Genomic DNA, 11310 nt, shown 5'->3' on the forward strand with positions numbered 1-11310 from the left:
CACTTAAACTAGTGGCCTATAAGGAAGTGGAGGATGAGGCTCGGGGTGTTCATTTACATGCAGTCTGCATCTTCACAGATGTCACGAGTCCTCCACACTGTATGTTTAAGGTTAAAAGTTTTATCAAGATTGTGTAAGAAGATGGAAGTTCCCAGGTGAACGTGAAGATGGAAGTGCTGAAATCTCTTAGGCCTGTGTTCTTTCTAATGGCCAGCGGGGAAGGATGGAAATGGTTTAAACCATTTAACCCTTCAAGTCATTTTAGTTAAGGCCTCAGCAAACACTGGTGAGCTTTTGTCTTCCTGAATACAACGTGACACAGTATTCAATTTTACTTTTAGCCATGTACATTTTGGACAAGGCGACTTACAAGTATTGTAAAATCAAAAAAAAGTCATTTGTTCACATTTTTGAAATGATACTTGACATCCTGACTTATCAATCGGGAAATATTAGTTACACTAAAAACATAGTGGGCTACAAATAGAAGTCAAAATACCATAATGAATGTTTTAGGACAAAAAACTGAAAGTTTTAGGTCACAGTTTAGGATTTTTAACTTCTTTTTCTTTTTTCCCAAAACAAGGCAGCCAAGAAGGGAGACGTATCAGAACACCAGGTACTGTTCAATGCCAGGCTAATAACGTCCAGTGAAAGCATGGTGGGTTAATACCAGCAGTTGTGGTGTGTCGCCTTGAGGCGACTGTTGTTGTGATTTGGCGCTATATAAATAAAATGGAATTGAATTAGAACAGTGTGCTGGTACATTAATTGATTCTTAGACCAGTTAATAGATACTGTATAACATACTATAGATCCATAGCAGTATCATGCAAGATGATCACCTCACTGTCCCATCTGCTCACTGTACAAGTTTTCCAATCTCATTTATACTAATTTTATACTGGCTAGGAGTTGGGAAGTAATTCTGATCATTTATGTAACATCTTATTATTTATTGTTGAAGTCAACTGAATAAGTCCACAGAGAGAAGTAAATGTCATCAAGCGCACAAGCCACCTGATTGCAGACTGTAAACAAAGAATCTGCTACAATGGATTTCATCGATCTCCTACCTGGAAAATCCAATTTTAGCCTCCGACTAATTGCATTTCTGCAGTGAAGCAAAGTAGTAGCATGATGCCATGGATTTTCCTCTAAGCAAAAAATGAATCCAAAAATTCAGAAGTCATTGATGAAAATCTGCTTCACCTGAGACTGTGATATGGTTAGTGTTTTTAAAAGTAAATTTAACTGTCTTTCAACAGTTTTGTTATTTTTTCAAAATGTCTTTTATTATAGACCTCTCTCTTGCCAGGTGTGAATGCCCTCCTCTTTAATGTTGTTACTAAAAATACTGGGTAGAAACACCCAGTATGTCAACTGCCCTTCCACACCCTTTTAGCTAGTTTTCCTTCCTCCTTACTGTTAGTTAACCCTGGCAATGTTAGAAGCAACGCTGGGACACTGCTCACACACGTCTGTCACAGAGATATTGCTGGATACAGATTAGTCAAGGTAAGTCCTTAGATTATTCAATTGGTTTCTTATCTCAACCACAAAATTAGTGTCTGAATTTATCATTTCATTTGAATTTATTTACATGTTTGTAATAAATTAGGAACAATATATGGAAATTTGGTTACAAGTGAAGGTTTTGGTATTTGTGTTGTGCTGTGAGCTGTTTTCACACAATCACATTTAGATACAAACTTGCAACAAATGGTTAATGTGGGAGATAAGAGCAGATAACAATGATTAACAGGAGTCTGAATAGAGCACAGGTGTCCATTGTGACTTAAGGGTCAGTGTTGTCACATCAAACAAAAATGTACTGTAAACAGTAACTGTCTATAGCAGTATTATGTCTCAGACATTTAAGCCCATTAGTGAGACTAATCTAAAGTGTCATTTTGTATTTATTTTTTTAATAAATGTGACAAACTCTGACAGAGGAAGATTATCATTAAGGATGACTAGCGCCTGTGTGAACTGCCTGAAATCTCTGGTGACAGCTCTGCACTTCCTCTGCTGGGTAGGTACGGTGGGGTGAGAGACCCACGCAGACTACACAAAACATGGGTTGTCTTGTAACTGTGCATTACCAGTTTCAGTCAGATGACATAGCACACTTACAGTATATATACACATTTATACATACACATTATGGTAAATAGTTATAGATAGATAGACAGATAGTAGTTGCCTACCTTGTCCAACTAAATGGGGGAGCGTTGTGTCAGGAAGGGCATTTGCAGTAAAATCTGTGCCACATCAACATGCATATCCATCTGCTGTGACCAGCCCTTGGGAAATAAGGGAGCAGCTTTAACTACCTTCTACTTGTAAATGTGGTGCCACAGTTCCTGAACACTGAGCATTCATTTGCAATTGTTATCAGTCAGCATCACCATTTCATTTCCACAGGCATGCACTTGATTACATTTGACCACAAGAGGGTGTTAAAGTACCATTTTACGCTCCGATCCAACTCTCAAAATTTCTACTTGTGATGGACATAGAGTGGTCCCTCGTTTATCGCGAAAGTTATGTTCTAAAAATAACCCGCGATGGGTGAAAGTATCTAACTTTATTTATTTATTTTTTACAATTATTATAGATGTTTTATGGCTGTAAAACCCCTTACTACACACTTTATACACTTTTCTCCGGCAGGCTCGAACATTTCCACACTTTTCTCTATAGTAAAGTGCTATACAAATGCAGGCCATTTACCATTTACCATTTATGTGCAATGTTAATCTAAACAAAAACTAAACAAACAAAAAAAAAGTAGAAGTAAAAATACATTTTTCTCGGCTATGCAAAGACATATAAATTAGTATACTGAATACAAGCAGCTTAAATTGTACAGTACTGTGTGTCAAATATCTCCTTAGCTACTTCCATAAATCAGTTGTTAGTCTTCTTATTCGTCTTTACAACATGTTCAGTGTTTTATGGTGGGTCTCGGGACCCTCTCCTAGAAAACTTTGGGCACCAAACACAGCATTTCATGTCTTGTAAATTTTTATGCACCATTTTGTTTAGTTTATAATGGAAATGACTTTCTGTATATAAAGCAAATCAAAAATAAGGCTCTAGGCAACAATTCATAAATAAATAGAAATAAATACAATGCTGTGAAAAGTGTATCATTATCCTAGTTGCACATATAGTGTTTACTTCATTCTAGATGTGTCAGTGTGTCACAAGTTGACGATTCTGTCTAACATCAGATGTCTGCTGTTTTTATTTGGGAGAGTAAATGTACGCAATTTCTCTGCTCACAAATTAAAATCTAAACTTTCTTGATTTTGGGTGTAAATTCAGTTTTAGTCCATATAGGCTAACCCACATAGACTCAAATTCAGAATAATAATGTGACGTGTCTCTTGTCCTATTTATGTGTGTATTTGTGTTTGTTTGCTATGGTGAAGCTAAGCAATGCCTTTGTGGTGGCCTTTGGTGAATTCATGATGATACACTCCAGGTTTGCCTCTCTAGTCACCACCTTCTGGCCAATCTACCCTGCCAACACTCTGGTGGTCACTGGTACCATCGCCACCTGTGTGTGCTACTTGGGAGTGGTTGGAGGCATGAGGGAGAGCCGCTGCATGCTCATAAGTGTGAGTATGAAGCAGTGACTCAATTTCACCCAGAGATTTTTAATGAGTTACTATAAAATAATAATAAATTAGCATAACTATGCTTTTAATGAGCTTTGCATTTAGTTTGAATGAATGCAAATACAGTACACTGAAATTAGCTGAGAAGATGCAAATGTAGTCATGTGGTGTCCCATTTTCACCCACACAGTTTTATGTCCTGCTGTCCTTCCTAATATCTGTGGAGCTGGCCATGGCCTGTGTGTTTTTTGTCTACAACAGAGAGGTAGGACAGTCACTATCTACATGCATATGTGTATACATATACCAGGTTATTTAAAGGTTTCTATTAGAAGTACACCAATCATTTTTTTCCAGTTGTGATACCAAAACCAGAAAAAAAGAATCCAAATCCAAATCCAATTTATTTATATAGCACATTTAAAAACAAAAGGTTTGCCCAAAGTGCTGTTCAGAAACAAAAGGGTAAAACACAAGATAAAACCACTGACACTCACATAAAAACATAATAAAACACATAAAAAAACATATCAACTCACACCAGTCTGAACGCTATCGAAAAAAGGTGTGTTTTCAAAAGCGTTTTAAAAACAGGAAACGAAGATGCCTGTCTAATATTTAAAGGCAACGTATTCTAAAGTTTGGGGGCGATAATTGAAAAGGCTCGTTCTCCTCTACGTTTGAGCCTTGATTTTGGGACAACCAACAGCAGCTGGTCAGCTGATCTGAGGGTCCGTGAAGGAATATAAGGCTGAAGTAACTTGGAAAGGTATGGGGGAGCGAGACCATTATGCATTTATAAACCAGGACTTTGAAATTAATTCTGTCATGAACAGGAAGCCAATGAAGAGAAGACAGGATAGGTGTTACATGTTCATGCCTGTGGGTACTTGTCAAGAGGCAGGCAGCAGCATTTTGAACGAGCTGAAGACGAGCAAGAGACCCTTGGCTGACTCCAACATAAAGTGCATTACAGTAGTCAAGCCGTGTTGAAATAAAGGAATGTATTACCTTCTCCATGTCACGTCTTGACAAAACTGGCTTCAGCTTTGCTATTTGCCTCAGCTGGAAAAAGCTTTTTTGCAACACCGAACTAATATGTTTGTTCAATCTAAAATCTGAGTCCATAATGACTCCCAAGTTTGTCACATGCTGCTTGATAAAAGACCCTAGCCAACCACAATTTACGAGCGGGTTGCATGAAATATTATTAGGTCTAAATACAATCACCTCCGTTTTACTCTCATTGAAACTCAAAAAGTTCAGAGCCATCCAAGTTTTGACATCTTCAAGGCAGTTCAAAAGGATTTGGATGGAGCCTCGGCCATTTGGTGCTAAAGGCAAATAAATTTGGCAGTCGTCAGCGTAGCAGTGAAAGGATATTTCGTGTTTTCTAAAAATAGACCCCAAAGGGAGCAGGTATAATGAAAAAAGAAGAGGGCCAAGGATTGAGCCCTGGGGCACCCCACAAGAAAGGGGGACTGAAGTGGACTCAAAATTTTCAACTTTAACACTAAACGTTCTGCCACTCAAATATGAACGCAGCCAATCCAGTGCTGCACCTTTCATGCCAACCAGGTGTTCCAAACGAGAGATAAGAATATTGTGGTCAACAGTGTCAAACGCTGCAGTAAGATCTAAAAGCACAAGGATCACGGAACTTCCACAATCAGTAGCTAAAAAGATATCGTTTCAGATACTGTTTCAGTGGAGTGTAGATGTTTAAAACCAGACTAAAAAAGTTCCATGGTACCATTAGCATCTAAAAACGTATTCAGTTGGGTAAAAAACTATTTTTTCCAATAACTTTGAAAGGAATGGAAGTCTTGAAATAGGTCTAAAATTTGAGCAAACTAAAGGGTCAAGGCCAGGTTTTTTTTTAATAAAGGGCTTACAATTGCATGTTTAAAACCATCAGGAACCACACTGGAAGTAATACTGCTATTTATAATAGCAAGGACTGAGGTTCCAATTGAAGGGAAAACCTCTGATTACTTTATGTGTAACACAATATTGGGTTTGATATTTTGACAAAATTTGTAGCATAAAATGTATCAAATAATGGCAACAGGACCATAATAAAGAAAATGTATGCACTTTATTCACCTTTATAAGCTGTCTAGCTTGTCTCATGCTGCTATCAACTTCACATGGCCTATTGAGTGGTTGGTTTTTGTCCCATGATGATTACCCCTCTAATGCCAAGTTACCATGATGCCCACATCCAGTGCTGACGTCACAACTAGGTGTGAATTCTATTATGTTCAGTCTCATAAATGTCTTAGAGTGCTGTTACACTACGAGCCAGATTCAATCATTCACACACTTGTAAGCTCTTTTTAAAAAAAATCTATTTGGTACATATTTACATGCCAGTGAAGCATAAGGAGCAGTTTTGGGTTTGCAGACTGGAGAAGCCGTTGATAAAACCACCTGTGCTACATAATCTGAACCACCTATTCTACTTATGGTCACATAATGTTACCCTAAGTGGAACAAAAGCTTCCCGGCAAGTATTAAGAGAAACAAATGAAAGAAGCTGATAGGGTGACTTAGCCGTGTCAGCTCACTTCACCACATTTGTAGTTAAGCAAAAAGCACAATATACAAAAAGACAAGCTGTTAGCATTGCATTCATGACAAACTGCTGACCCTAAGTGCTGTTAGCTTCCTCCAGCTCTTCTGCTAGCAACCAGTCCACTGCTGCTACTTATAGTGTAGTAAACAGGACAACATGGAACTGGACTGAATTAAAGTCCTATCCAAAGCAAATATTGCCACAGGGTCTTCAGGTTTGGTCAAGTATTTTGTATAATTTATTTAAAAATAACTTTAATTTCAACAGCCACCAAAACATAAAAACTGTATGCTTAAAGTTGGAAATGGAAAAAAATAAAGTTTTAAGGTTTACTAATTCAAAACAAGGGTATACTTCTATTATCGTCTTTACTGTTGTGGAATGTTGTATACTTAGTTTCTGTGTAGATGGACATATTAATTTAACCAAGGAGTTATGTTCATTCTCCAGACTTACAGCATATGTTCTCCCATTTTTTGACTTTTTTGCTTGTTTGGTTTGATTTGGTTCTGGTATTTATCCTCACTTGTGCCTAAACAGAATTTTAAACTTTTTTTTTTTATGTCCAGTGGGCACCAGTATAATTTTGTTCTTTATCTTCCTTTCTGTCATGCAGATTGGCACCTACTTTGAGAAAGACCTGATGTACAGCTTGGAGATCTACAAGCTATCAGGTCCAGGAGAAAATCAGACACTGAAAGATGACTTTGATGCCGTCCAGTATCTGGTAAATGATAAGCTGCTTTCCTCTGTCAGATTAATCATGCATGTCCTGCCCCACCATTTAAAGCTAAACACTGAACCATCAAACTCAGAAACAGGCTCATTGGCTTTTACTGAAGTAGAAACATGTAGCATTAAATGTAATACTATGAATTTTTATACAGCTTTTGTTTATATTGAGTCAAAGAATAAATATATGGAACTGGGTATAAACAGAATAAGTTCATTTTAATAGGTAATCATTTTATGCCTTTGCCTGCTCAGATAACAGAATCGTTCCCTTCACTGAAGCCGAGTGTTGTGTTTTGTACAGTTTAAGTGCTGTGGAGTCCACGGTGTGGCTGACTGGGGGGGACACGTCCCAATATCCTGTTGTACTCTGGACCCTTGTAACATCGCTGATCAGCCCAACTGGCAAGAGGTTAGTTTACATTATCAAACCATAAAACACTGTTTTTAAAAGACTTTATTTTTATTAGGGTGAACACACGTTTAACAAAGAACGTAGCAGAAAAAGGGATGTGTGAAAAGAGATTTTCAAAGTAGACAGAAGGACAGGTGAAATAGCAATTTAAGCAGTGGTTGTTCCAGAAAAAAAGGTAACACAGGACTTTCATGGGACGATAAAAACAATTTCCATTTTGAATATACTATAAGAATTTGGGAATGTTGCTTTCAGATAAATTACAGCATATTAATTCATCAATAACAATGCCAAACTTTAACCAATATAGTTTGTGTTTGTTTAAAGCTATATGCCAATTTCAGATCTCCTCTCTGTAATGATAATGCTTAAACACATCTCACATGAATTTGACCAACATTCAGTTGTGGTACAAACTGAAAAAATCTACAGTCATTCATTTCATCTAATAACATTGTTTTTATGATCTGGTTAATTTGGTTTCTCTTTAATGTTTCACTGATAATAATGTTTTAATTATGCCACAGGGTCTTTTAATCTTTATCTTTATTTAGAAGACTTTATCATTCTCTCTCTCACATCATTGTGGAGGAATTTCAGCACACTCTACTTTGTGTTAATGTTGCTGGTTGGCTCAAAATGTAATTGTGAAGAAATTCATGAAGTCATTACTTGTTCAGGTGAAAAAGTGCTTGGCTTAACTGAGCTCTGACTCTGTCAGTCTGGCTAACATGTGGGAAAAAAAAAAACTTAATTTCCTCAGTCAGTGATGAGTAAAATGTGCTAGCTTTGTGGGGAGTTTTTTTTTTTTTCGTATAGAGAAATAAACTGGTTTCAGGGTAAATCATGTAAATTAGTGACACTCTATTTCCTTTGTAGCTTATGGGTTATTTGTTTTAAGGTGCACGTTTCTGAGTTATACCAGGGAATCGTGCATCTCAGAGGAGTTATAGTATCCAGGATCAAGCATAAATGATTAAATAGATATCAGTACATGTGTGTGGTATCAATTATCAATGTTGTGCCACAGTTTTCCATTTTGGACTCTGTGTTATGCGCTACCTACACCAGTAAGACTCAACAATAAAACCACTGACAGCATAAATGAATAAGATTAATTATTGTATGACAATGCATTGATCTGGTGGGAAACCTTGGCTCCTGACAGTCATTAGAACACTTTGTCATGCACCGCTCACTTCAACATACAAAGCATTTTCCCCCTTTTTCTCTTCTTGTGCTTGAGGTATAATTGCATGTATGCTTAGTATCGTAATGTGTATGAGTAAAGGATAAACTTAAAAATGTTGCCTTTCAGGGTTGTGTTGGGAAACTGCAGGACTGGTTTGCCAGAAACTACCTAAGCACAGCGGCAGGAGTGGTCTCCATGTTTATCTTACAGGTACAGTTTCTCCTCATTACAGCTGCCAGTTAGGAATGCAGCAGGTGTTGTCCACTAGTGGAAACCTTAACATCCATCAGATCAGCGATTCCTGTAGAGTTAGGGTTGTTTTATTAATTAATTAATTAATTTATTTTTAGGGTAAACTCAAACTAATGCTGGTTAATGAGGCTAATGAGATTTTAACAGAATATTGTTAACTTTTTTCTCTGCTCTTCTTTGTTTACAGTTTCTTTGCATGTCTATCACCCTCCCTCTCTTTTGCTGCTTTGCTGTACATGGACAGGGTTACTGAAAAAGGTCCAGAGGAACTGTACCTGCAATTCACAGATACTTTCCACATGTCAAGATGATGCTTTTCCCTATTTCAGCTTTTTATTAATCTGTTCTGAACACCGAAAAGCCTGCTGTTATTTCCATCTGTCAAAAAGGGAGCCAGTTGATTATCCCCATTAAGGATGTCATATGAGGTGACAGATCATTAAATGTGATACGGAGACATGTAATTGGATAAAAAGTGATGACATGATTATGTTAGCACTATTCTAACCCTGTAGGATGTTAGAATAGTGCTAAGATATTTTCTCCCAGTGAGTGCTGGGTGTTCACCACTGTATGTTAGACTTGATCTGTATCTGTAACCTGGTGTGCTGTGGTAATAAAGAAATCACAGTTGTCTCAGTTTTAAGTTGTGAAGTGTTTTAATTTTTTGTGATTTCTTTGTTTAATCATGTTTGTGTTTTCTGGTTTAGCTGATCCAGCTAAGTCATCCTGTGAATTTTCCAGTATTTCTTGAAAAGAGGGGCAGTTAAACTTGTATATGGTCCCTTGATGTGTTTAATAAAATAATATATATGCTGATTGTGATTTATGGTGGGGGGGTTTTTTGTGTCCGTTTGTCTTATCAGCCAGTACACTTTCTAAGAGATGAGTCAGAATGCAAGCCCAACCCACAGATCTCTGGTATTTTTAGGATGTTCTTGTTTGGTAGGGCGCAACTATTGACCCCAAATTATCTTAAAGACCTCATGGTACCATATCACCCCATTAGAGCACTTTGCTTTTAGACAGCTGGGTTACTTGTTCTTCCTAGAGTATGTAAGTATTTGCTCATAGGGGTCATATGATTGTTGGGGTTTTCTCTGTTTTCTTTGCCGTAAGGTCTTTAACTTACAATACAAATCGACTTGAGGCAACTATTGTTGTAATTTGGCGCCATATAAATTACGTTGAATTCCCCGAGTTTCTTTTCTCATTACATCTGTCATACTCCACTAACAAAAAAACAACAACAATCAAACAAAACAAGAAAAACACTACAATACTCCAAAAACGTATTTGCGTACCTCCAGATTTTCTTTCTCTCTCTCTTTCGGTCTTTTTTAATTTATTCTTTTACATATTTGTCACCCCAAAAAAATTTTTTGTCTTTCTTTTTATGTTTTTTTTGTGCTGGCTTTGAAAAGGCGAGCAGCTTCAGCTTATTGACAGCAGCTTTTAACCCTGAAAACACCTAAATACAGCTTACAGTTAAACTGCTAAAGGTGACGTGGGAGTAGTTTCCTGCTACTTTCGGCTGCTCCCTTATCACAAGGGGTCACCAATGACAGCAGTGCCACATGTTTGATTTGGGGGATCCCCTTCCTGATGCAATCCCAAAGGCAAGTTGTCTTGTCTTGTTGCTGGAGTCTTGAAGAGTACCATCACAAAGTTTAAAAAAACAAAACAAAACCACTCATCACCCTTTAAGGGTAAGTATATAGGACCTTTAAAATATGATGATCATTTAGGGCATTATGTAGGATTAGGAAGAAGTAGGTATCTCTGAATTATGAACTGACACTACATAAAATGAAGAAATGTATTTCTAGATAGCGGTAGAGCAACGAGCATCAATCTGGATCACTGTGTCCGTCTTTTGACTTACATGGCAGGTATTAATGTAGTGCGTGTGGCCATGTGGAAGCTTTGATAATGAAGCTGATGTTTATTTAAAAGCATCTCTGTGCTGGCAGAACCACACAGGATGCTTGCGACTGCGCTGAAGATTTATCAGTCTGGCACGGCGAGAAATGCATGTTAACAACATCCTCCTGTGGTGTGATATTTGTCCTGATTGATGTCTCCACCAATTTCTCCTGAGATGTTTTTATGATCGCTGTCTTCTTTCAGCTTCAGGCATCCTTTGAGTGTGTTGTTGTGGAGTGGCATATTTAATATCTAATAGGTTTGCTGCACTTCTCACTTATCTTTTTTAATTAGCTGGAACAAAGAAAGTTTGTATTTAAGAGAAATTGCATTTGTGACAATTGTGAGCTTCAAATTAAGTGTTCTATCATGTGTCGCACCACTATGTTCACTGGTTGGTTTTATAATGTGTGAACAAGATGGACTGATGAGAGCACAACGTCTGTTTGTTAAACAAGCTGAGGGAACAAATGCAGGTCAGGGACTGTGTTCAATGATTATAGACCAAGTTAAAGCACAGGATGAGCTGCATTCGCAGAAAGGTGTGGACCAAAATCAATCCCCCTTAGTGTACTTTGTCTTATTA

The 11310-nt window shown here is 37.5% G+C and overlaps 1 protein-coding gene across 3 annotated transcripts; it reads left to right on the forward strand.

Moving 5' to 3' along the window:
• The first annotated feature begins 1047 nt into the window (after nucleotides 1-1047).
• Nucleotides 1048-9444, forward strand: LOC102079640 (leukocyte surface antigen CD53). Of its 3 annotated transcripts, XM_013266666.3 has the most exons (8): nucleotides 1240-1518; nucleotides 1954-2035; nucleotides 3441-3629; nucleotides 3820-3894; nucleotides 6824-6934; nucleotides 7244-7351; nucleotides 8673-8756; nucleotides 8986-9444. In XM_013266666.3, exons 2-8 carry the CDS (start codon nucleotides 1973-1975, stop codon nucleotides 9049-9051), a joined length of 696 nt encoding a protein of 231 aa, XP_013122120.1. In that variant the 5' UTR covers nucleotides 1240-1518; nucleotides 1954-1972; the 3' UTR covers nucleotides 9052-9444. The 3 variants fall into 3 exon arrangements, with proteins under 3 accessions (XP_019221162.1, XP_025752749.1, XP_013122120.1); XM_019365617.2 differs by lacking the exon at nucleotides 3441-3629 and having other exon boundaries at nucleotides 1048-1518; XM_025896964.1 differs by lacking the exon at nucleotides 1954-2035 and having other exon boundaries at nucleotides 1048-1518.
• The last annotated feature ends 1866 nt before the right edge of the window (nucleotides 9445-11310 follow it).

Source organism: Oreochromis niloticus, linkage group LG12 (assembly GCF_001858045.2).
Source record: "Oreochromis niloticus isolate F11D_XX linkage group LG12, O_niloticus_UMD_NMBU, whole genome shotgun sequence".
NCBI classification, from domain to species: Eukaryota; Metazoa; Chordata; class Actinopteri; order Cichliformes; family Cichlidae; genus Oreochromis; species Oreochromis niloticus.

What these genes read in the sequence shown, in the direction of transcription:
- LOC102079640 (XM_013266666.3), top strand. Translation starts at nt 1,973, where the DNA reads ATGACTAGCGCCTGTGTGAACTGCCTGAAATCTCTGGTGACAGCTCTG. An exon ending in GCCGCTGCATGCTCATAAGT is followed by an intron (nt 3,630 to 3,819) that starts GTGAGTATGAAG and finishes TCACCCACACAG; the next exon opens with TTTTATGTCCTGCTGTCCTT. An exon ending in TTGATGCCGTCCAGTATCTG is followed by an intron (nt 6,935 to 7,243) that starts GTAAATGATAAG and finishes TGTTTTGTACAG; the next exon opens with TTTAAGTGCTGTGGAGTCCA.